Raw genomic sequence first — 26,171 nt, forward strand, 5'->3', positions numbered from 1 at the left:
GTCCTCTGGTTTGTATCTCACCTACCCTCAGTAGAAAAAGCATTTACACTGTCTTTACTCCTCAGCTTTTAGACACCGTAATCAAATCTCCCCTTGTTCTTCGACGCTCCAGGGAATAAAGCCCTAACCTGTTTAATCTTTCCCTGCAACAGTTGTGAAGTCCCAGCAACATCCTAGTAAATCTTCTCTGCACTCCTTCTATCTTATTGATAACTTTCCTGAAGTTAGGTGACCAAAACTGCACACAATACCCCAAATTGGGCCTCACCAATGTCTTGCACAACTTTACCATAACATCCCAACTCCTGTATTTTGATTTCTGCAGGTCACTTTACTACCCTATCTACCTGTCAGGGAACTATGTACCTGTATTCCCATCTGGTTATGCCATTCCAATCTCTTCTTTACCTACTCTTGTACTTAATTCTTTCTTATCTCTAACTTTTATTTCTCTTATAGATAGAGGGAGAGGGGACCCCCCCCACCCCCCCCCACCCCCCCCCCCCCCCAGCCCCCGGAGTGGCTGCAGTCTCTTGCATCAAAGGTTTTGCTTCACTTGGATCTTTTAGTCACAGTTTGTGCGTCTCAGTCCATTTTATTTCTGTATTTCCTGACAACACTGAACAAGGCCGTTTCATTCATCAAGTCAATGTCAGTTCACAGATCAATCCCACTATTTTTTTCCCCCTGAAACCTATTCTCCTGACCTGTTAACCCATTCCCCCAGCTTTTACCACTTACCCAGTCACTAGGTCCTTTCAAACTGCCAAGTAAAATGGGGTTAACAGGAAAATTTGCCCAGTTAGTGCCCCAGTTACGCAGCAGTTAGAAAGGGTCTGACCCGGTCAACCCCGACGGAATCCAACTCAGAGATAGTCAGGGAACCCAGTTAATCTTACCTAGGTCGCGTCCGTAGGCAATTTGAAAACGGCCGACCCACTTATTCCAGTGACATCAGTGCTTGTGTGCATCCCCGGGCAGCCAGCATCCAAACATCTGGTGAATATGTGACCTGGGTGGCGATTTAATGTGCAGATCCCCCTGCAATTTAAAAGGTGCTTCCAGCACTTTTGCCCCAGTAATCACACCTGGGTCCCAGGTGCTGCAATTTAAAAGAAGTTATCGAGAGACAATTTTGAGTGGCCCTATTAACCTAATGATTCAGATGCTTTTGGATCTAATAGCTGCACCAGTGTCCCACCCATTGGGAACAGATTCCCTCAGTTTACCCACTCGAAACCCATCAGGATCTCACATAAAACCCTTTCAAAACTCCTCTCAATCTTCTTTACTCCGAGGAGAACAACCCCCCGCCTCTGTTCTCCTGCAAATCTTGTCCCTAGAATGTTCTAGTAAAGCTTTTCAGTGCTTGAAGAATCATCTCCGAGGAGGCCATTGTGTGGTTGCCAGGATTTTGAATGAGCTCCTGTTCTGTGTCCTGAGAGAGGTACGGTGCCCGAATGACGGACTCGTTTTTGAAAACTATTGTCTCTCCTTCCACGCACCCAGGTTCTGCCTGCTCCCACCCCCGAAACCAATGGCTAAAGTATCTGTTCCCCACTGCACCTCTGATTCTTTACCCATTTATCATCAGTGTATATTCTCTCATTTCCGACCCTCAGCCACTGCAAACAATCTCTTACGTGGACTCGGTTAAAACTCCTCATCATTTTGAACTCTTCAGTGACTTTTCCTTAACCCTTTCTGCTCCGGGAAGAACACTGCCAGGTTCCCCATTCACTCCATGTAAGTGAGAACCCAGTTGGCAGCTCGAAGGGAATCTCGCCTGCGCCCTCCTTAAAACATTGGCATCCTTCCCAAAGTGTGGTGCTGAGAAAACTCTTGCTGACACCACCTAACCAATGATTCCTGAAGGCTTAATATCCACTCAGGCTATTGGACGGGGGGGTTGCAGAGAAGGTTAGGAAAGAAAATTTAATTGGCTCATAGCTTGACCTACAGGAGAGTGATAGGAAGCCGTTCACTGCCCCTCTGGGTCCTCAGCCAATGAGGCCTCGCTGTATGTGTCCATGAATGTGCGGGGAGGGAGGGGAGAGAGAGAGAGAGAGAGAGAGAGAGAGAGAGAGTCACTTATCTGCTTCCAGTGTTTATTTGAAATACAATCTCCCTCAAACTACAAGGCTGCAGTGTTTGGAGAGATCTTGGATGCTAGATAGAGGACTGATTAATATATTTGTACCATGTAGTTCTTGGTGATTGTTTGCAGTTGCGTGAAGTGCATTGTGAATGTTCTCCTTGTGATCTATTACCATTTGAGTTGTGATTATTTCGATCTCATGAGGCACAAAAGGTAAGATAATCCAGAGATAGAAATTGTGGGGAAGTTCAGTACGGGTGGTGAGATTTGTTCAATGGAGAGGCAAATTAGTATTTAAGTCAATGATCATCCCTGGACTCTCTGAAGGTCATTGAGGAAACAGCAGCATGTGTTGCATGAAAATAAGGCACTGAGAGATATTTTCCCCCCAGTGGGAGACTTCTTCTGTGCTGAGGCCATTAACTGTTGGGCTTTGATTGTGTTGTTGTTAACCCTTCCCCTGACCTGCCATTACTCAGTTGTCAACTCTTGGTGCTGTTACTGCATGACCCCTCTCCCCATTGGCCACCCACCTTCCCGTGCCAATCAAATGTCTCTTCCCTGCCCAACTTGTAGATTTTTAATCGGTTCTGTCTTGCAGTTTTCATTTCCCAAGTCTCAAAACACTTGCTGAAAGAAAAGCCTTAGCGACGGTAACTGTGATCCTTCTGATCCTAGCTGGAGGCAGTGGGATTGAGATAAATTTCTGAGGATTTGAGAGCACACTCCAGGTTTGGAGCCCGCGTGATGTCCAGTTGGATGAACCACCATTCCTGGTTTTAATTTTGAGTTTAGACACACAAAACGGTAAAAGCCCTTTTCAGGCCAAGAGCCCATGTCGCCCAATTACACCCCATTGGCTCACAAGCCCCATGCACTTTGAAGGAAACCAGGGAGCTTGGAGGAAACCCACGCAGATACGGGGGGAGCATACAAACTCCTTACAGGCAGCACCGGATTCAAACGCCGGTCGCTGGTGCTGCAACAGCATTGCACTAACTGCTACTCTAAGCAAGTCTGCTAGGAGCCAACCCGCTCACAGTCAGGCAATGGAGATTGTCCTGCACTGCTTTATCATCTTCTTTAGTCTACCCAAGAATAGTTTGGAGACCTGTCTGGCATCAAGATGAAAGGGGCCTCTGCGGAGAGGGTCGGCAGGGACGGTGGAGCGGAGAGAGTTAGGTGAGGCTGTTGGAAGCAATTTGTAAATGAGGGCAAGGATTTGTGTCTAAGAAATTCGACTGCTTGAGCACTGCTTGATTCATTTTATTTCTCGCCCCCCCCCCCCCCCCCCACAATTCGAATGAAGCATAGACCCTCCATTTCTAGATGGCTTGCTTAAAAAGAAAAATTTAACTGGATACTTCCTGTCATGAGTCACCCTTGCAATTCTGGTTCAATTTCCTCTTGAATCTGAAGTTTAAATTTATTTGCAACATTCTGTTAGTGCAGCGAAAATAATTCTTCTGCGAGCAGTCTAACAGGTTAGCTTTAACATGCATAGAGCTGTATAAAGTTGAAGAGCACAGACTGCAGAGTGTAGAGCAGCAATAAAAATAGATTGATTAGCAGGGGCAGCTTGAGGTGGTGGAGTTCATTCAGGAGCCTGATGGCTGCGGGGAAGAAACTGTCTTTTGGTGCACACTTTCACACTCTTGCGCTCTCTCCCCGACGGGAGGAGGGAGAAGAGAGTGTGTCTGGGTTGGGATGTGTCTGTCAGTATGTCGGCTTCCTTTCCTTGGCAGCGGGAGATATAGACAGGATGGCCTCCTGTGTTGAACCCTTTGGAACATTGTGGACCATTGGCCTGGGGTACATGGCTTTGACATTGCAACACTAACCTGGGAGATCATTTCTTCTCTACCCCATCCACCCCACTCTCATTAAATACATGCTGCACAACCATACTCATCTGTATGAAGATGTACAGTAAATAAGAAATCCAAGCAGTTCACTGGTCCACTGGCAGATGATAAATCACTAGATATTATTTTATTGAGACGTCCTGTCAGCATATCAATGAGCAAAGACCAGTGGCAGATGAAAAGATTGGGATGAGTATTAAAATCACCAATGAATGACTAAAAGATTAACAAGGAAGAAAAAATTAGAGTGAAAAATAAAGCAGACCAGAACTATAAAAAGAAAATGTGGTTTCTACACTTAGTTGAAGGAGCAAGTGTGCATTGTTCCTATAGTAAGTGAGCCTTCACAATTCATAATGGAAAATGAAGAGAAGGCAGGTGAATGAAATTGGTATTTTGTATCATTCTTCCCACAAATAGCTTGAAATAGGGAATAGGAAAGGAAAGAGGAACTTGGCGAAGTTAGTTTCACCAGGGAAGCAGCACAGAGCAAATATTTCAGGGTGTGGGAAGACGTCTCCAGATACTAGATGACTTTATCTGAAGCATCGAATGGATGTGGCGAGTGAGATCATAGATGCATCGGTTCCTTTATTGAGAGAGAGAGAAAGAGAGAGAGAGAAGGGGGGGGGGGAGAAAGGGAGAGATGTGTGGAGAGAGGGAGGTGGAAATCAGGAAAGAAACTACAGGTCAATTAGCAGTCAAAGGGAAAATAAAGACATCATGGAGAGACTCTTGGAAAAATTGAAGAGAATTAAGCAATTCCAATATGGTTGATTAATTTATTAGAGTTCTCTGAAGAAATAACATGTGCTGTGAATAAAGGGGATCTTCTAGACTTTCATTTCCAGAAGGACTTCAATAAGATTGGCATTGCAGATAAAAGCTCATGCTGGCCAAGATAGTGTATGGACGTGCACAGAAAGTAGAAAATAGAACAGATATAAATGTGCCTTTTTTTCTGGAAAGCTGGAGGCTGTGAGCTTTTCCAGTGCAATGGTTGGCTTGGATGAAGGCATTCAAAGTCTTTCTGAATTTGCTGTGGACACTAACTATAGGTAGGAAGATAAGCTGTGAAGAGGGCCATAAGAAGAATACGAATGTTTCGTGAGTGATCAGGATCTGTCAAATGGAGCACAATGTGGGGAAATATTCGTTTGGGCAGATTATCCAGATGCGGAGGGATCTGTGTGTCAGTGGAGGATTCAAAGAGGACAAGAATTAGGGGTGGCGCGATTGGCGTAGTGGTGAGAGAAACGATGTTACAGCGCCAGTGATCGGGAATGGGGATCGAATCCAGCGACGTCTGTGCAGAGTTTGTACATTCTCCCTGTGACTGTATGGGTTTTCCCTGGTGGATCTGGTTTTCGCCCACTCTTCAGAACGTACCAGGGAGGGGTTGTCAGTCAATTGGGCATAGTTAGGCAGCATGGACTTGTGGGCCAAAAGGGCCTGTAACCGTGCTGTGTATCTACATTTAATTTTTTTTAAAAAACAGATTTACTGAGTAATTCTAGAAGCTGAAAGGAGTATCAAATGCATAAGTCAGGATATTTTGGCTCATTATGGTGCACTGAGTATGGTTTTACTCTTCTCACATAAGGAAGAATCTTAATGGACTTGCTGCTGTTCAGAGATGGTTTACGAGACTATGATTAGGTGGGTTGTCCTACAAGGAGAGATTCAACAGATTAGGCCTGTGCCCACAGGGGTTTAAAAGAGAAAGTGCTGACTTGACTAAAACAGACAAGATTGTGAAGGGTCTTGACACGTGAATTTTGCTTCCTACAAGAGAATTTTGAATGAGAAGTTGCCCTTTGAAAACAGAGGCGAGGGGATTTTTCTTCTCTCTCTCAGATGGATGCAAGTCTTTGGAACTTGATTCTGCAAAGGACATTGGAAACAAAGCCCTCGAGTATTTTTAATGCAGCAGTAGATCAATTCTTAATTGAGAAAGTGTGGACTAGTGTGCAGATCTGAAGTTGCACTCAAATTAACCATGATCTGATTAAATGGGTAAAAACACAATGCTGGAGAAACTCAGCAGGTTAAGTAGTGAACTTTATATAGTAAAGATATTTCAGGCTTGAACCCTTCTTCAAGATATGGACAATATGTGGGCAGGTGCCCAAGCTAAATGGTGGGGAGTGAGGGGCAGGGAGAGGAACATGGTACTAGATGGATAAGGGAGGGGGGAACACCAGCAAATGGGGAGGGAGAAGGTGGCTCTGTGAATGGAAAGGGAAGGGGGTGGAGAACTGGAGAATAGACGACAGAGGGATGGAGAAGTGAGGAGATTGGGCCGTGGTCCAGCAGAAACCAGAGAAGTCCATTTTAATGCCAACTGGTTGGAGAGTGCCCAGATGGAAAATTAAGTTTTGCTCCTCCAATGTACTTTGTTTGACAGAAATTTTTTTGTTTTTTTTTTTGTTCAGGTAACTGCCTGCATTTTGCTCATACCTTGATGGAGGGGTCAGGTCCGAAACATCTTTACCTTTGCTTTATAAAATATACTGTTTGACCTGCTGAGTTTCTCCCGCATTATGTTTCTACTTCAATCACGGTGTCTGCAGACTATTGTGTTTTACATCTAATTAAATGGGGTAGGTTTGAGGGGCCGAGTGGTCTGTTCCTAACCTTGTCATTCCTCTCCTGTTATTGCCTCTGCTTTACTTTCTCCAGCACTGCCCTTAACAATGAAATGATTTGCTTTGAAAAGCAAAGTTGATATATTTGCATTTCTGATGCATCTGAAAGCATTTTGCCAAAGACCTTGCTTTGGAAATATTCACTGTTGTAACTTAAAAGAAGTAGTAGACAATCTCTGCCCAGTGAACATCTGCAATCAGCAGATAAAAGCCTAGTAACTTTCTTTCAAGATTCAAGATTCCTTTCATTGTCCTGTAACGATACAAAACTATATAATATATTCTTAATGACCTTTTATCTGTTGTAGGGCAAAGAGTTGCCAAGAGCATTGTCTAGCGTCCCAAACAGTTAGGGACAGAGAAGCAGAAGAAATTCCCTTCAGAGTCACTGAGTATCCGTGGATTCGCCTCCAGCGTTCCCGCAGCCTCTGCAGATGCCCAGGCCCCTGTCCGATCCGTTGGCAACCTGAGTTCCAAATCCAAACCTCTGACACGATCAGGAAGCCTTCAGTACCTGAGGCCCTTCGGGAATCCTTCTTGCTTTGAACTGTACTGGTCGAGGGACGAGCATACTGAGGAAACTCACTGGGTTGTCTAATTTGAACCTAGAGCTGAGTGACTATGACGAGGCCAACGACTGTTGTGTCGTCTGCGAACTTGCTGACACCGTTGGAGCTGGATCTGGTGATGCAGTCGTGGGTCAGTAGCGTGTACAGGAGCGGGCTGGGCCACACAGCCCTGAGGCTCAGTGTGACAGTACTTGACGCTCTGCTACCAACCTGGACAGACTGTGGTCTTTCCTTTAGGAAGTCCAGGATCCAGTTACAGAGAGAACCTCTGTGAGGACAGCTTCTCCACCAACCTCTGGGGAATGATCGTATTAAATGCCAAGCTGAAGTTAATGAACAGCAGCCTGGCATATGAGGTGTCGTTCTCCAGGTGGAGTGACAAGGCGATAGCAGCATCTTCTATCAGTGAGTTGAAATGGGTCCAGCGTCTCTGGGAGGTGTGCTGTGATGCATTCCATCACCAGACACTTGAAGCATTTTATAATGCTGGAAGTCAATGCCCCAGGCCAGTAGTCATCAAAGCCTGTTACTATCATTCCCTTGGGACGATGGTGGCTGTCTTGAATCCTGCTGGAGCGGTGGACTGCTGCGGCAAGGTGCAGTGTGCTGAGGGTAGAGATGAGAGGAGATTGCAACCTGAGTGATGGGAGCCCTCTTGAGGCTTCACGGAGACTCTTTCAATAGTCGGTGTCCGTGCCTTTGATGGACATGGCTAGTTTTGCCATTTTTTTTCAGCCTCCTGCATCCATGGAGTTACCAAACCAGGCCATGGTTCAGCCGGTCAGTATACTTCCCAAAGTACCCCTGTAGAAGCTGGGTAGAATATTCAATGATATTTCAAATCTCCTCAGATTCCTTAGGAAGTAGAAGCATTGGTGTACCTTCTTTACCTTGGTGTCTGCTTTGCACCCATCGATGGCACAGTGCAGCATGCCCTTAGTATTTTCTTTCCAATAATGCATGAACTATCGGTACAATCTTCCCTCAGTCCTGCTCACCTGAGGGTTAAGTGATAGTGGTGTGGCACTCCCTCTGGACTGCCCTCTCTGATTGCTTTGTGCTCCCTCATGACCCCCTTGGGGTTTCCCCAGACAGTCTGGGTGACACCAACCCCCTCTCTCCCTCCAACAGTGAAGAGCTTCCTCGACTGCCCTTCCAAAAGTGCAGCTCTCACACAATACAGTCTCTCCCACAGTCTAGAGCTCCCTTATGACTGCCCCCAACACTGTGATTCTCTCTCAGTACTGTCCATCTGACAGTGACTCTTTCTACCAGCAAAGCCCTTCTGAAAAGTGTGCTAATGTGGCTGTTGGATTGTTGAGCTCTGGAGTCTAGATTCGGATTTGAACCCTGTTCTATAGGTGCACTAGAGAAAGCATCCTGTCCAGATGCTTCACAACTTGGTATAAGAACTTCATTCCAAGACCATGAGAAATTACAGAGAATTGTGAACCAACTCAGGCCACCTTGCCCACTAACCTTCCGTCCACTGCCTCCGTCCATAGCTCCTGCTGCCTCAGGAAAGCTGCCTACATATCAAAGGACCCTTCCCACCCCGGTCTCTCTCTCTCCTCCACCTACTCTCAGGCAGAAGGTACACAAGCCCAAAGCGCAAAGTTTCTCTGCTACTTTCATCATCTGATTTTTTTTGTTTTGAATGGACCTCCCACTTTAAAAAAAAATTTAAAATTTCTTTTAAATTTTTTAAATGTAGATCTACAGCGCGGTAACAGGCCCTTTCGGCCCATGAGCCCGTGCTGCCCAATTGACCTACAACCCCCTGTATGTTTCAAACAGTGGGAGGAAAACCCATGCAGACACAGGGAGAATGTACCAACTCCTTACAGAGAGCTCAGGATTCGCTCCCTGGTCCTGATCTATAACAGCACTGCTCTAACCACCACGCTAACTGTACTCCTGACTTTTCCCACGTCCTGTACTGTTTGAGTCGGTGTAAAACTACATTGTGTATTTTGTTTATTATTATACAGTAAGACCCCTGTTATTTTTTAAAATTTTGACATGCAACACAGTAACAGGGCCTTTCTGTCCACAAGCCCGTACCACCCAATTAGCCTCCAACCCTGATACGTTTTGAAAGGTGGGTGGAAACCGGAGCACCCGTAGCACACCTATGCAGACACGGAGAGAACATATAAACTCCTTAAAGACAGCTCGGGTTTCGAACCCCAGTCCCGATCACTGGCTCTGTAACAGTGTTGCGCTAACCGTGCAACTCAATCCAGGATTATGTGATCCAGAATTCAAGCAACCAGCAAACTCAAACAAAAAGAAAATACGGAAAATAAATAGGTACAAAATACAGAAGTTTATAATGATGTTCCCCCCCCACCCAGTGGTTAGTTTGCCAATCACGCAACACGCAGTTTCAAGCAACCAGAAAGTCCATTTATCCGGCATCTACAGTGGTGCCAGATACCAGGGGGTTTTACTGTACTACGGGTTGAAATTAAATATTGGTTGACTTGACTGAATAGCATGCAATGCAAAACTTTTCACTGTATCTTGGTGCACGTGACAATGAACAATTTAATTACATTGAATTCAATTCAAAATCTTCTTTCTCAGAGGTGAGTGGTAATTTATGGAAAATCATATGTGGTCTGAAGAGGGAATAAAGAAAAATGCTGTGAGATGTCTGGCTCATATGCTTTTGTCTGTTTTTCCCTGCTGGAAGAGAGATGAGAGGTGAGTTAGCACTTGGATCTTTCAACTGTTCCTCCCTTAGGCCTGACTGATAGGATATACATCCCTCTGTCTGGCAGTTGAAAGGAGCTATAAATTAAGTGGCTCTGAGCATCTGTGTCCTATTTTTTTTTATTAAGTGGCTTTGAGTTCTGGGCAGTGGATTGCAGCATTGATTGGCAGGGAGTGTGATGACAGAGAGGGTCGAATTTCACTTCGAATCATCGTGTTAGGCAATGGTAGACAGTGGGTGAATAATCCAGACTCTATAAAGGGCTTCAGCTCAAAACTGCTCCTTGTCTCCGACCCACTGAGTTCCTCCAGCAGGTTGTGTTCCAGATTCCAGCGTCTGCACGCTCCTGTAAGACCACCCGGGAATTGAAGTGTAATTAAGTAAGTGGTCTGGAATTCTGAAGGTGTTTTCAGAAATCAGGGATGATTTCCTTCCACTGCAATCCAGTGGTTTGGAGTGACTGATATGAGGCCACTGGTGGGGCAAGAGGAGGCGAATAAGGTGGTGAATGAGGGTTGACATGAACTGCCCCACTGTCTAGACGCAGAAGGCATCTGACTCACAACTGCCCACTCGCGGAGGGAATCTTGCCTTTGCTCATCTAAGAGAGCCAAAGGAATGCCAAGAAATGGTGGGTGGGGAACCACAAAACGGAGGTTGTCAGCGAAAGCAACACGAGGGGGGGAAACCTCTTTGGGCTGCGAGAGTTTAGGGGACCAGGATGCACAGCAGATGGAGGCAGATTCCATGAGAGCATCCGTGAGGGTGCTGGGTATACATGGGAAAGGAAAATGGCTGTGCAGAGAGGTTGGGGACATGGGAACACGAGGTAGTGCAGACTTGATGGGCTGAATGGAATCCTTGCATGAAATAACCATTCTGTGATCCTGCATGGTTAACTCCAAACTGCTAGTCCATCCAGGGGTAGTAGGGGTAGGCAATAAATGCTGCCTTCCCTATATCGACCATGTGCTGTCATGGATAATGAATTGAATTAAATTGTTTATTGTTGCATTTAACCATGATAGAGTGAACAGCTTTTTTTTTGCATGCTATCGAGGCAAGTAAACTCATACAGAAGGTAATGCGATAATGGCAAATAAACAAATAAGTAAACAACATGGTGGGAGCAGAGCAGCGATAAGTGAAATAGTTCAGGGTGTAGATGTGTATTTATAAACAATGCAAGGGCATGATCTTTTACCAGCAAGAGATGCAGTCAAAAGGCCACCACTATTTCAGCCCTAGTGACCCAGGTTTGAATCCTGCACTATCTGTAACGAGTTTGTATGTTCTCCCCATGGCTGCATGAGTTTCCTCCAGGTGCTTCCACCCTTCAAAATATACAGGGGTTGTAGGTCAATCGGTAATTGGGTGGGGCAGGCTCGTGGGCCAGAAGGGCCTGTTACTGTGCTGTATGTCTAAATTTTTTTTTGGAAAGTGTTAACAGTAGGAAAGAAACTGCCCTTGAATCCGGGGTGTTGGTGTTTTCGGGTTCGTGTGTCTTTTGCATGACAGAAGGGGTCAGAGAGTGGGATTGTTTCTCCCTCTGCAGCAGGCTCAGTGCAAGGATGCTGGCACTTGCCAGGGCTGCCTCATCCTCCCCGGGATGGTGTGAGGATTGGGATCTGCCCCTCAAGCCCACTCCATGGGACTGGCTCACTGGAGTCCAGCAACCAGTCGCGACTGCCCCCACTGCGGGAGAAACTGAACACCACCTGCTTTCACTCGTTAGTTTATTTACAGTGAAATCCTGAATGTCCTTTTGAATGTCATCGAAGACATGGTCAGAGTGCCAAAACAGGACAGGCCTTTGTGTTATAATTCCATCTCATTGACAGGATCAAAAATGAAGGTTCCACTAATATTTAATTTAATGTAGAGACACAGCCTTTCTGGCCCACGAGTCCACACCACATAAATACGCCAATTAACCTTCTAACCCCATACATCTTTAAAATGTGGGAGGAAACCCACACAGACACAGGGAGAGCATACAAACTCCTTACAGACAGCGCCAGATTCGAACCTGGGTCACTGGTGCTGTAATAGCGGTATTCTAACTGTGCCTGTAAAAACCCAATGCTGGAGAAACTCAGCAGGTCAAACATTGTCCTTTATGTAGCAAAGGTAATGATTAATAACCACAGTTTCAGACTTGAGCCCTTCATCAAAGGGTGAGCAAAATGTAGGCAGGTGCCCGAATAAAATGGGGGGGGCGGTTGAGGGGTGGGGGGAGGAGCACAATTCTACAGGCAGGAGGTAATAGGTGGATAACGGAAGGAGGGCCCACCAGCAAACAGGGGCAAGGGGGTGGTGACTCTGTGAATGGAGAGGGAAGGGGGAGGAGAGCTGGAAGAAAGGAGACAGAGGGATGGGGAAGAGAGGGAGAACGGGGAGTGGGCTAGCAGTAACCGGAGAATAAGAAATCAACATCATCCAGTTGGAGAATGCCCAGATGGAAAATTAGGTGTTGCCACCCCATGTTCAATGGTCAAGATTACATGGCAAGATTTGGAGAGTTGACCACTCTCCTGACCTCACAGATTATCCGCCTTACACAAACATTCTGGAGAAGCACAGAATCCATAGGAAGCAGAGGGTAACCAGCGTTTTGAGCGAGAACCCTTCATCAGGCCTGGGTGACCTGTTGGGTTTCTTGAGCACACTTGTGTATTGCACTGACCCTAGCACCTGCAGACTCCCTCATTTAACTCCATTGGCCTTCCTGCCTGATTGAGGGTTTCCTCTCAGTGAACAACACTCTTACCTCTGGGTCAGAAGTCCCATTCCAAATTGGGAGTGGAGAAAACCAAGCTGGCACTCAGTGCTCCTGAAGAAGAGCAGATGTTTTGGACGATGACTATCTCTTGAAAGCCTTTATTTGGTTGTTTTAACATTGATGTTTATGGGATCTTACTGTGCTTTAGTTGATAGCTGAGCCGCTTGCAATACTATATCAATAATTGCAGTTGAAAATTATTTATTGGCTCTGAAGTGCATTGGGACATCTTAAAAGGGTCGAGAATGGTGGTTTGAAAATATACGTCTTTTCAACTGGTTGTTCCCTCAAATGGCGGCTTATAGTTGCCAATGTCCCTGCCTTCTCTGCTATTCTGGAATTAACTGGGTGGCACTATGAGCATAGTGGCCTAGTGCAGAGCTGTTACCGTGACTGGGGTTCGAATCCGGCGCGGTCTATAAGGAATTTGTACATTCTCCCTATGTCTGTGTGGGTTTCCTCCCCCTGTTCAAAACATGTTCAGGGGCTGGAGGTCAATTGGGTGGTGCTGACTCGTGGGCCGAAAGGGCCTGTTACCGTGCTGTATGTCCAAAATAAAAACTGCCCCTGAACCCCAAAGAAATGGAAGGATAAGTGGGAGGAATGGCACTTGGAAACAGAGATTGGAAGTGAAGGAAACCTGAGATTTCAAGAACTTAAAAAGTCGACATTTAGGAATGAAAACCTTACTGGAGACTTTGTCTTCACTCAGAGTTACCAGGTGGAAGGTCAAAGTTCATAGTGTAGGGTACCATCAAGCGGGAAAAGGGAAGTCCAACAGGGGGGGATGATTAGAAGTCCCATGATTGTAACAGAAGCATTGTGGTTAAGTTATTGGATTAGCGTTCGGAGGGTGGGATCCTGACATGCGTTCAAAACCCACAATTACAACCGGGTAATTCAAGTTATTTACTAAATCCTGATAAAGAGGAAGCTGACATGCATTAGCAGCTGCTGATCCATCCATCTGCTTCACTGATATGTCCTTGAGGGAAGGAAATCTGCCGTCCTTTCGCAATCTATGCTCATCCAACCAATGTCATTCACTGCCTCTTCAGTCTGGGAATAGTTGGAACATCAGAGCAGAAGAGACAAGAGCAGGAGTCCACCATCTGGCCTGTCGAGCCTGCTCTGCCATTCAATAAGATCATGACTGATCTGGCTGTGGACTCGGGTCCTCTTACCTTCCCATTCATTCCCCATAACCCTTAATTCCCCTTCTATTTAAAAATCTATCTATTGTGTCTTAAATGCTTCCAATGAGGCAGCCTCTACTGCTTCCTTGGGCAGAGAATTCCACAGATTCTCTGGGAGAATCAGTTCCTCCTCATCTCTGTCTTCACTCTACTCCCCCGAATCCTGAGGCTGTATTCCCCAAGAGATGGGCAATCAACGGCAACAGTCCTGTGAGCGAAATTTTTAAAAAAAACACAGAAAAGTCTCGGGGATGAAAAGAAAGATTTGCATTTTGGTAGCACTATCACATGTCCCAGTGCTCTTTCACAGCTGGTCACTGTTGTGATGTTGGCAGCACTTGCAGCCAGTGGGCACAAGGCCACCTTCTACTATCAGCCACATGCTTTTGGCCACGTAGACTGTTCTGCCGAGATGGATCGAGGGCTCCCGGGATGAACCCTACATCCCTCGCTCAGTTTGGTGGCGGTGAGATTTATTAACGGCACTCGGGAGAGCAATAGCAAAAACTGCAACTGTACAAGCGCAGCACGCCCAGTTCTACATTGGAGAGTTGGACTGACTACGTTGTTCAGTCACTGGTATACAAAACCACTATTCTCTGGCTCAGAAGAGAGAGAACTGAGCCAGAACTGACACAGTGTAGAAGTGGGGAGGTTTGAAACGCTACATGAACTTGATAGAAGCATCCAGACTATTGGAACCAATAATAAGAGGCAGGAAATAAAAGTGAGGTTTGGACATCGGCATTTGGTCTCTTGGAAGGCACCCAGTGACTTTTCTTAGCAATGAACTTAAATAGAGGAAGATGGATGATCCCATTCCAGACTGTGTAGATAATGTCTTGCATGTGTCCCTTTATCTCACTCCCATTTTGCACATCTTGCGTTAGGAATCACTTTGTTACAGTTAATTTTGTTTCTGAGGTTAGTTCAATATTTATTTACTGTAATTCTATTTTGTATAAAAAGACAAGGCTTTATGGAGCGCTCGCTCTGAAATGTCTCACTTTTTGTTCATTCTTGAGGGGCAGCGACGGTTAGCCAGCGATCGGGACCGGGGTTCGGATCCCACTCTGTCTGTAAGGTGTTTGTACATTCTCCCCGAGTCTGCGTGGGTTTCCTCCGGGGGCTCCGGTTTCCTCCCACCGTTCTGGGGGTTGTAGGTCAATTGGGCGGCACGGGCTCGTGGGGCGAAATGGCCTGTTAGCATGTTGCATGCTTAAATTTTTAAAAATTACTTAAAATATGGCATCGCAGGTTGAGCCAGCGTTTAATCATCCATCCCTCGAGGAGTTGCCTTCTTGGACCGCTGCAGTCCCTGAGATTGTGGGTCACTCACAATACTGTAAGGGAGGGAATTTCAGGATTTCCACCCAGTAACCATAAGACATAGGAGCAGGAACAGGCTATTCAGCCCATCGGGTCTGCCCCACCATTCTATCATGAGCTGATCAATTTTTCACCCTTGGCCCCACTGCCCGGCCTTCTCCCCAGAACCTTTGATCATCTTGAAGAATGGAGGTGAAAGAACAGCAAGATATTTCCAAGTCAGGATGGTGTGAGGACAACTTCTACTCTGTGTGACGTGAATGGGAGACTTGTTGTTCCTTCTGCTGAAGCACCTGCCCAGATTTAGGCTCAAATCCTGAAGCCTCTGGACTGGTGAGAGTGGCTGAGGTGTGTGCTTTAAAAAAGTTTTGAAGGACTAATAATTTCTTTGACACGTTTAAAGTTCATAAGATTACACTTCCGAAAAGCTTCTGGTTTCAGATGTGACCTGTTAGGTGTGGTGAGGGTTCATTCCACTGCGTGTCTCTTGCTGGTTTGCGATGACATTGGCAAAAGAATACTGAAGAAAGAGATCAGGGATGTTCCTCAGAAGGATCGTGACTGAGCTTCAAGCCCACTCTATGTGGGGTTGATTTGAGGCATTAATTTTACAAAGGATGGTGAGTGAGAATCCTGGATTCTTTAATAGAGACAGGAGATCAAATCCCAGCTCTGTAGTTGGGGAATTTAAACACCGTTAATTAAATGAATCTGAAATGAGCAGTGATAGGAAGGATGAGAATGTAGGCTTGCGGCAGAAAATCCATATGGTTCACTGCTGTTCTTCAGGGAAATCGATCACCCCTGGCTTGTGTCTGCATTAACTCCTATCTTCTCCAAGCAAATAGAAGAAAGATGTTTTTCATGCAGCAGGTTTTCATGACTGCAGAGGCAGGTTTAATCGTGAGTTTCAGAAAACGTGTGTGGGGGAAAAAGTGCATAGGTCACTAATAACACTGGACAACCATTTTTTTTCCAAAAGGTTTGCATCCTGAAAAAAAATTGGGGATGATGGTGGACAATTTCAGATAATTTCAGATTTGCTGTATCACGTAGGAAGTTGGAGAAACGTTGTTAACTTTTATTGATCATGTTCAATCGCATAATGATGCTGACACATTGCGTTAGTTCAATTGACCTAAAAATGTTTTGCCCCCGATTTTCATTTGTACTTAGCATCTGATGCCTCTCGTATCAGTGTCCAACAATAGTCGGCTGGCATTGATGGATTCCCGTTGGTCTGATGTCGGTTTTCCACGGTCGCAATGTCCTGGTGAAACCTTTCACCATGTTCGTCTCTGACTGCACCAAGATCAGCAGGGAGGAAGTCCAAGTGCAAATGCAGAAAATGAATTTTCAATAACATGTTGCGTTTCATGGTTTTGTATGCTTGAGATATACTTAAAATGTGACAGGAAATCACAAAAATAGGTTATATCTAAAAATCAGTATGTGATAAGAAAATTTTAAGGCGGTTTTCATGATCAGTCCAAAATCCATAAAATATACCCAAAGGTGTTCAGGAAACAAAATCTTCATTGTCCAGTGTAATGTGCAGAACAGCAGGACAGGACCCAGTCTCAAAATTAATGAGAAAAGAGCCTCACATGCATTCTCATTCCCATCTGCCAGCTTCAGCAATTTTCCCTGGGGGCCACTGAAATGCAGCTTCCATTTCAAAATCGTTCCATTCGGTCGTACCTAGAGGACATTGTGATTGCACAGTAGTGTGAAGCTTAGCGCCAGTTTGAACGAATCCCTACCCCATTTGCTGTGATATCATGGACCAGTGGTTTCAGACTGCTGACTGAGTGACAGGGGCTGGTCCAGTGACCCAGGTTCGATCCCCATCTCCGGTACAGTCTGTGTGGAATTGGCACATCCTCCCCATGGCAGTGGAGGCTAAAGCCAGTTATCTCCCACATCCCAAAGATGTGCTGGTTGGTTAGGTAAAATGATTGCTGGTGGAGGTGGGTGAGAGAAAAATTAACGGAGAGTCGATTGGCATGTGATGGACAATAGGAAATAAGAGGGGGAATCGAGAGAGACCACGTGAACACAATGGGTCAGATGGTCTCCAACGGCAATACCAAATGTGACGCACCACTGTTTCAAAGAAATCCAGTCTTGTGTTCACCTTTAAACTCCACCTGCTCATTCTGGGGTCTGTTTGGAGAATTGACCATATTAAGGTCATGTTATTTCTAATTCCAAGAAAGCACGTACAAAAGAAATACTTGTAAAATGTAACTGTGTGATTGTGAAGCATTAATCACTAACTGAGGTTGTTAAATATTGAAGAAGGGTCAAGAATTTCATGCAAACGTCTGCTTATGAAAGTCCATCGGCAAGGTCATGAATAAACAAGGGGAGGGAATCACGAAAGTCTGCAGACATTGTGATTGTAGTAAAAGCATACAGTGAATGCTGGAGGAACAGCGTCCATAGGAGGTAAAGATATATTACTGACACTTTGGGCATAAGCAAAGAACAGGAAGACATCAGACTGAAGACTGAAAAATGGGAGGGGGAGGAGTCCAGACCAACAATTGGATATGATAAGAGGAGAGGTGAGAATTGGTTCTGTGAAAGGAGACTGAGGGAAAAGGGAAGAGAGAGAGAGTTTGGGGGAAAGGCGACAGGGGGGGGGGAGAAGAAGAAGGGGGGGAGGGGTTTAACGGAAACCGGAGGTCATTGTTAATGTCATCCAATGGAGAGTGGCCAAGCAGATGATGAAGTGTTGCTCCTCCAATTTGCGGGTGGTCTCAGTTCGGTAGTGCAGGAGACCGTGGACAGAAGTGTCAGCAAGGGAAATGGGGCGGGGAATTAAAATGGGTGGCCACATCAGAATAAAGACTGGGAGAGAAAGGGGGAAGAATGGGAGATGGAGGGTTCTAGACCAACAAACAAAAGTTGTTCATTGGATATGGATAAGAGGAAAGGTGAGAATTGATATTGGCTCTGTGAAAAGAAACAAGGGTCACAGATTTGATGACGAGGCAGGATATTATTCAACTGATCTGGAAAGTGCTGGAAAAAGAGAAGTAAATTCAATGTCACTTTTCAAAGGGGAATTGGATGAATAATTCAGGGGAAACCTATAACAAGGTACTTGGGTGACAGCCGAGTGTGGGATGAATTAGTCTGCTGTCTCAAAGAACTGGCTTGTTGGATAGGGCTGGATGGCCTTCTCTGCTGTAAGATCCTTTGATCATGAGGTATCTTGTAACTAACCCATTTCCAAAAGCTTTTTGCCAAAATTTGATCCACTCCCATATAAGAGGCTGGGAATCAGGAAACAGTCAAAGCTTTATTAAAGGAGAAGTCATCTCTCGGAGCTTCTGATTTCACATTAGGGCAACATCTTTTGAGAATTCCCAATTCCAACACTCGAGAGTAAAGAAGTTCCTCATTTGCTTGAAGCCAGAGTGTCTTCCGTCTCCCATCCCCATGGGTAACCTGGGACGAGGTGTCCAAGGTTGGTTGCAGTGTGGCACTGTGGGTCAGTTTTGGAGATGCTGCCACCTTGTTTAACATGATCAATCGAGGACCAACTTCAAACTCTGTCTTCTTTAGGGGTCTTTGGTTGACGAGCCAAGGGATGGGGGAGAACTTCACTGTTTCTTCACAAAACAATATCATGGGATCTGAACAACATGCAGATCTCTGGGGTGGAGTTACAACCCACATGTTCTGATTTAGAGCCCCCTGATCAGTCAGGCAGAAGACTCCACCAACCAGTGTTAACTTTGGTGTCACACTGGAGAGCCATAGAATCCTAGAATTACGCAGGATGAAACAGGCCCTTCGACCCATCTTGTCCAGGCCTATCTGGGCTTTACCTGTGATGGGCCCAAATCCCTCTAAACCAGGGGTGAACAACCTTTTAATTTTTAATGTAGACATACACCACAGTAACAGGCCATTTCGGCCCATGAGTACATACCGGGGATGTAGGTTAAATGGGCAGCATGGACTCATGGGCTGAAATGGCCTGTTACTGTGCTAGATTAAAAGGTTGGCCACCCCTGCTCTAAACCTATCCACCTATCTGTCCAGAAGTCTTTTAAATGTCATAATTCTACCTGCCTTCACCATTTCCTCTGACAGCTTGTTCAATACACCCACCACCCTCTGTGTGAATGCGCCCCTCAGATCCCATCCCTCTCTCATTAAACCTACCCTCACTAGTTTTAGTAAAAACACAGAACTCAGCAGGTCTTGCAGTGTCCATGGGAGGTGAAGATATATAACCAATATTACAAGCCTGAGCCCTTCCTCAAGGAACCTCGCTCCTATGGACGCTGTCAGACCGGCCGAGTCCCTCCAGCACTCTTGTGTTTTTACTACAACCACGGAGTTAGCAGATTTTTGTTTTTAATTCTCTGGCTTTGGACTCCACCGCCCTGGGATAAGGCAATGGCTCATGGTTTTATATTCTCCCTGTATGTTTACCTAAAACACCAGATTCGGCGACCACCAAGATTTAGGAGCAATAGAGAGGGCTGAGGTTATCCCTATTCGGCCAAACTTTGACCACCAGAAGAAGTTCTAGACCCTCCTTCATCAAGACGCCTACCTCACTGTTAAAGGTATTTCAGTCCTGATAGATGTGTGGTATCTGTATACTTTGTTCTAAAGTACATCACACATGCTAGTGAGATCCTAAAATTTAGAAACATCAGTTGAGGTGCAGTAAAACCCCTGGTTTCCGGCACCTATGGGGTTTGATAAATGCTGGATAAGTGTATTTTCCGGTTGCTTGAGACTTACTCTTACAACGTCTAACTAATACCACATAATCATTTACACACAGAAACAGGCCAGTTTGGCCCTACTAATCCATGCAGAACATCTTCTTCCACCTAGTCCCATTGACCTGCATTTGGCCCATAACCCTCCACACCTCTCCCATCCGTTTACCTATCCAACCTTGAATATTAACATCAATCTCGCTTCTACCACCACTGCCGGAAGTTCATTCCATACCCCCATCACCCTCTGTGTGAAGAAATTCCCCCTTATTTTTCCCTTAAACCTTACTCTCAATCCATGCCCTCTTTGTTTGAATCTCCCCCATTCTCAGTGGAAAAAGCCTGTCCACATTGACTCTATCTGTCCTCCTTATAATTTTGAATACCTCTATCAAATCACCCCTCAACCTTCTACGCTCCAGAGAATAAAATCCCAGCCTGCTCAACTTTTCCCTGTATTTGAAACCCTGGCAACATTCTCGTAAACCTTCTCTGCACTCTCTCTATACTGTTTATATCCTGACTGTAATTCGGCGACCAAAACTGCACCAATGCCTTATACAATTTCAACATAACATCCCAACTCCAGTGTTCTATACTCTGATTTATGAAAGCCAACATACCAAATGCCTTCTTCACCACCCTATCTACATGTGATTCAACTTACAGAGATATATGTACCATGACACCTAAATCCCTTTGTTCCACTGCACTCATTTGTCGACCATTTAACATGTATGTCCTATTTTGATTAATCCTGCCAAAATGTAGCACCTCAGATTTATCAGTATTAAACTCCATCTGCCATCTTTCAGCCCACTCTTCTAACTGTCCTATATCACCCTGTAAGCTTTGATAATCTTCCTCACTGTCCACAATACCACCAATCTTTGTATCATCTACAAATTTACTAATCCAATTTTCCACCCTATCATCTAGATTGTTAATATAGATGACAAACAGCAGTGGACCCAGTACCAATCCCTGAGGCATTCCACTCATCACCGGCCTCCAATTCAACAAAAAGATTTACACCACTACACTTTGGCATCTCCCATCCAACCATTGTTGAATCCATCTCACTACTTCATCATTAATACCTAATGTTTCCACCTTCCTTACTAACCTCTTATGGGGAACCTTATCAAAAGCCTTACTAAAGTCCAAATAGGCAACATCCACCACCTTCCCCTCATGAACCTTCTTAGTAACCTCGAAAAACTCTATAAGATTTGTTAGACATGATCTACCACGTACAAAACCATGCTGACCACTCCGAATCTTTCCAAATAGTTGTATATATCATCTCTAAGAACACTTTCCATTAATTTCCCACCAATGGCATCAGACTTACAGGCCTATAATTACCAGGTTTACTTTTAGAATTTTTTTGAAGAGCAGAACAACATGAGCCACCCTCCAGTCCTCCGGCACTTCCCCCTTGGCCAGTGACATTTTAAATATTTCTGTCAATGCACCCACTAACCTCCCTCAGGGTCCTAGGGAAAATTTTGTCAGGACCTGGAGATTTATCCACCTTGATCTTTTCCAATATAGCTAACACTACCTCCTCCTTGTATTATCCATAATACACCTGCATTAAGATTAAACAAATGAACCGACATTCTGACTTAGATACAAAATACACCTAAAGACAGAGAAGAGGAGTGATGTCACAGGTCAGTCATGATCCTGTTGATTGGCAGCCCAGGATTGAGGAACAGAATGGTTTCCTCCCACGTTCCTTCTCGGAGCGATTGCAGGTACCGTGGCACGAGCAACTTTTTGGTTCCAAGATTCCAGAGATTGTGAAAAATGGAACGCCTTTAGCCTTCTTGGGGAATAGATGAACTCAAACTGAGCCAAGTAACAAGGGAACTATTGTGAAGTGGTAGGAGCCAAATGAGAATTGTTTTCACTTGGAGTTGAGCTGGAATTTGCTTTCTGAAAAACCAATGGAACGGATTCAACAGGCTTTAAAAATGGAATTGGATAAATCAGTGAAAAGAAAAAAGTGCAGCGTTAACAAAAGAGGGAAAGTGGGGAGTATAAGAACCATGTTCTCTGTCTTCCAGTATCCATGGGGCATACCAGCGGCACACAATTTGTTCAGAAAAGCTCACATTACTGGATACATATATATACTCTATGCATAAAACCTTTGAATAAGTTGCCAAACTATATGTAATCTCTTTACTCTTTTAAATAACATCTTTAAAACTGCAATTCTGTGATTTATGTCCAAACAATATTAAAGAAAAATATGGAAAAATTAATCAAACCCTCACCACCCAGGGCGTGCCCTCTTCTCACTGCAACCATCAGGAAGGAGGTACAGGAGTCTGAAGACTGTAGGAACTGCTAAACTGAGGAGCAGATAAGCAGGCAGATTTTGGAATGGTGAGGGAAAAACTGGGTTGTAGTTATGGGTGATTTCTACTTCCCTAATATTGACTGGCACCTCCTTACTGCAAGAGGGATGGATGGGGCTGAATTTGTCAGGTGTGTTCAGGAAGGATTCCTGACACAGGATCTGGACCAGCCGACTAGAGGAGAGGCCATACTGGATCTAGTTCTGGTCAGGTGGCGGATTTCTTACTGGGGGAACCAGTGACCACAACTCCCTTAGCTTCAATGTAGCTTTGGAAAAGGATATAAACAGTCAAACAGGGCAAGTGCTTAACTGGGGAAGGGCCAATTATGATGGGATGAGGCAGGAACTAGCGAGAATAAATTGGAATCAGGTGTTTAAGGGTGAGAGCACAGAAGTAATGTGGAGGAAGTTTAGGGACCACGTGCAGGGTTCAAGATAGATTTGTCCCATTGGGACAAGAAAAAGATGATAGGAAAATGGAACCATTGCTGACGAAACAGGTCAGGAAGCAAGTCAAGAGGACATTAGATATAGGAAGCAGGAAACAGGAAGGGCTCATGAGAAGTATGTGGTAGCCAGGAAGGAACTGAAGAAAGGAGCTCGAAGGGTGATTGAGAAGGCCTTGGCCTGTAGAATTAAGGAGAACCCCAAGGTGTTCTATGTGTATGTGAAGAACAGAAAGATGAAGAGAATGAAGGTGGAGCCGCTAATGGATAAGAGAGGAACGTACCTGGAGGCAAAGGAAGTTGTGAAGATCCTAAATGAATATTTTGCATCAGTATTCACAAGAGAAAAGGGCCTTGATCAAGGTGAGGTCAAAATTGAACAGCCTGTGTGCTGAACAATGTGGAGATTAAGGGAGTGGAAATGTTCGATCTGAAAAACATCAAGATTGATAAGTCCCTGGGGCTGGACGTGATATACCTCAGGCTGCTGTGGGAAGTGAGGGAAGAGATAGCTGGGGTAGTAGCTATGATCTTTGAATCTTTTTTGGCTCCAGAGGAGGTGCCGGAGGATTGGGGAATGGCAAATTTAGTCCCCTTGTCTAAAAAAGGTAATAAGGAGAATCCTGGGAATTATAGACCAGTGAGTCTTATGTCAGTGGTGTGTAAACTAATGGAGAGGGTTCTTAAGGATAGGATCTATGAGCATTTGGAAAAGTCCAGTCTACTCAAGGATATCAGCTTTGTGAAGGAAAGGTCATGCCTCATGAGTCTAATTGAGATTTTTGAGGAGGTAACAAAAGAAACTGATGCCGGTCAGACAGTAGATATGGTCTACATGGATTTTAGCAAGGCATTTGACAAGGTCCCCCAATAAGAGATTCATCCAGGAAGTCATGGAAAATTAGCTGTATGGATAAATAATTGGGTGAAGGAAGAAAGCAGAGAGTAGTAGTGGAAGGAAAGTACTCTGCCTGGAGGTTGGTGACTAGTGGAGTGCCACAGGGAGTTGTTCTGGTACCCCTGGTTTTGTGGTTTTTATAAATGAAGAGGCGGGAAGATGGGTCAGTAAGTTTGCAGATGATATGAAGGTTGGAAGAGTTGTGGATGGAGCTGAAGGTTGTCGAAGGTTACACAAAGATATAGACAAGATGCAGAATTGGAAGAAAAGGGGCAGATGGCTTTCAATCTGGATAAGTGTGAGGTGATGCATTTTGGAAGAACTAACTAGAAGGCTGAGTACAGTTAAGATAGTTGGTCACTTAAGAGTGTGGATGAATAGAGGGACCTTGGGGTGCAAATTTACACATCCTTTAAGGTCATCACACAGGTTGATAGGATAGTTAAGAAGGCCTGTGGGGTGCTGGGATTCATTAATAGGGGGTTGAATTTAGGAGTTGAGAGGTCATGTGGCAACTCTACAAATCCCTGGTAAGACCACACTTGGAGTATTGTGTTCAGTTCTGATCACCTCATTATAGGAAGGATGTGGAAGCTATGGAGAGGGTGCGGAGGAGATTTACCAGGATGTTGCCTGGATTGGGAAACAAGTCTTGTGAGGCAAGGTCACAGAGCTGGAACTTTTCACTTTTGAGCGTAGAAGGATGAGAGGAGACTTGATAGAGGTCTACAAGATTGTGAGAGGCATAGATAATGTGGACAAGCCAGCACCTGTTTCCCAGGGCAGGATCAGCAAACACCAGAGGACATATGTACAAAGTGAAGGGAGGGAAGTTTAAAGAGACATCAGGGGTAAGTTTTTTTATACAGAGAGTTGTGGGGGCCTGGAATACCTTGCCAGGATGGTAGTGGAGGCTGAAACATTCGGGGCATTTAAGAGACTCTTAGACAGGCACATGGATGGAATATAAATCACAGGACATAAATCACAGAATTGCAGTTTTAAAGATGTTATTTAAAAGAGTAAAGAGATGACATATAGTTTGGCAACTTATTCAAAGGGATTCAAAGAGGGTTTTTTTAAAGGAAGGAATATATGGGCCGGCACAACATTGAGGGCCGAATGGCCTATACTGTGCTGTGTTATTCTATGTTCTATGTTAAACTTTTGCCACACAAAGAGGATTCACACTACTGTATTGGTTTTAGCAAACAGCCCTGTGTCCTTTATTCTCCATTTTTCACCAGAACCTTCCCACTCCCAGCCTGTCCTTCTCTGCCACACCCCCATGCCGCCCGGTTCACTCCTTCCCCGCAGGTGACCCGCGACGCTGCCCTTGCTCCCATGGTCAGCCCGCGCATGGATGCTTTCGCACTCAAGTGTCGCCTCCGTTACGTCACCAGCAGCGACCGGCCCCAACGCAAACCCCACGTGGGCATGCAGCTGTGGCCAGACGGACACCCCACGGTACCAAAAAACTTCTTCCCCTCTGCCATCAGATTTCTGAACGGACAATGAACCACAGGCACTACCTCACCTTCACTTATTTTTCACCAATCTGTTTGTTTATTTATTTATTTAAAATGCACTTTATAGCAAGTATCCACCTGCCATAAAGTTACTTTATTTGTGAAACGTTTATAATAAATTCTGATTCTGACTTGTTCAATCGGCCAAATGAAGGGCAGTTTAAAAGAGGGCTTCGCTGCTAAACCTCTAACTACACAACCCTCACGTATGAACAGAAAAGCTAAACATCTTTTCCTGCTTACATTGCATTAAAAAAAAATAAAATGATGAAATGCCTCAACATTCTTAGAATGTTTTGCTGGTTGCAAGTGAATTCCGGTGCACAAACATTTTTGGAGGCACGGGTGGTATAGCGGTTAGTGCAACACCTTTACAGCGCCAGCGATCAGGATCAGGGTTCTAATCCGGTGCTGTTGGTACGTTCTCCCTGTGTCTGCATGGGTTCCCCGAAGGTGGGGCACCGGTTTCCTCCCACCATTTGAAATGTGCCAGGGGTGTAGGTGAATGGGGTGTAATTGGGCAGCACGGACTCATGGGCCGAAATGGCCTGTTACCGTGCTGTATGTCTAAATTTAAATTTAGATAGATAAGCCTTTATGGCAATTCGATCCCGCTCTCAATGAATTTGGACCAAGAGGTGTAAACTAGCCTTCCCCTGAGGTGCCAGAGAAGGAACTAGTCCATTTTGTGTTTTCAACCAAGTTCAAAGATGAGGACATTTGGGCTGAACAGTTCAAACTACCCATGGGAACAACTGGTTATCTCAGGAGATGTGGCATTTCGACGAGGGAGCTGGGTGTCTTGTGTCAGATCCACGCCAAAGCACCAGAACGGAGAACAACACAGTAAAATTCCAATAATCTGCTCTCCGAGATCCCCCAAATGGTCCAGCACCCTTAAATCCCCGGGCCGAACGCTTGCTCAAAGGTCTCCCTCAGGTCCTGCTCCCACACTACTTCGAAA

The 26,171-nt window shown here is 45.1% G+C and overlaps 1 protein-coding gene across 5 annotated transcripts in view; it reads left to right on the plus strand.

Annotated features, from left to right (window-relative positions):
• The window catches only part of coro2ba (coronin, actin binding protein, 2Ba), a 99,817-nt gene that overhangs the window by 27,517 nt on the left and 46,129 nt on the right, over window positions 1-26,171 (plus strand). Inside the window, exon 1 of one of the 5 annotated variants that reach the window (XM_069910571.1) lies at window positions 2,209-2,311. The exons of 1 other annotated variant lie outside the window; for it this stretch is intronic. Coding sequence is in view for 2 of the 4 variants with exons in the window: in XM_069910573.1 (XP_069766674.1) it covers window positions 17,762-17,776 (15 nt within the window). In the remaining 2 variants the exon portion in view is untranslated. Of the gene's footprint in view, window positions 1-2,208; window positions 2,312-17,582; window positions 17,658-17,708; window positions 17,777-26,171 lie in introns of those variants that run through there. 3 more of the 5 variants (XM_069910569.1, XM_069910573.1, XM_069910568.1) reach the window with 3 other exon arrangements.

This window comes from Narcine bancroftii, chromosome 14 (assembly GCF_036971445.1).
Source record: "Narcine bancroftii isolate sNarBan1 chromosome 14, sNarBan1.hap1, whole genome shotgun sequence".
In the NCBI taxonomy this organism is placed as follows: domain Eukaryota; kingdom Metazoa; phylum Chordata; class Chondrichthyes; order Torpediniformes; family Narcinidae; genus Narcine; species Narcine bancroftii.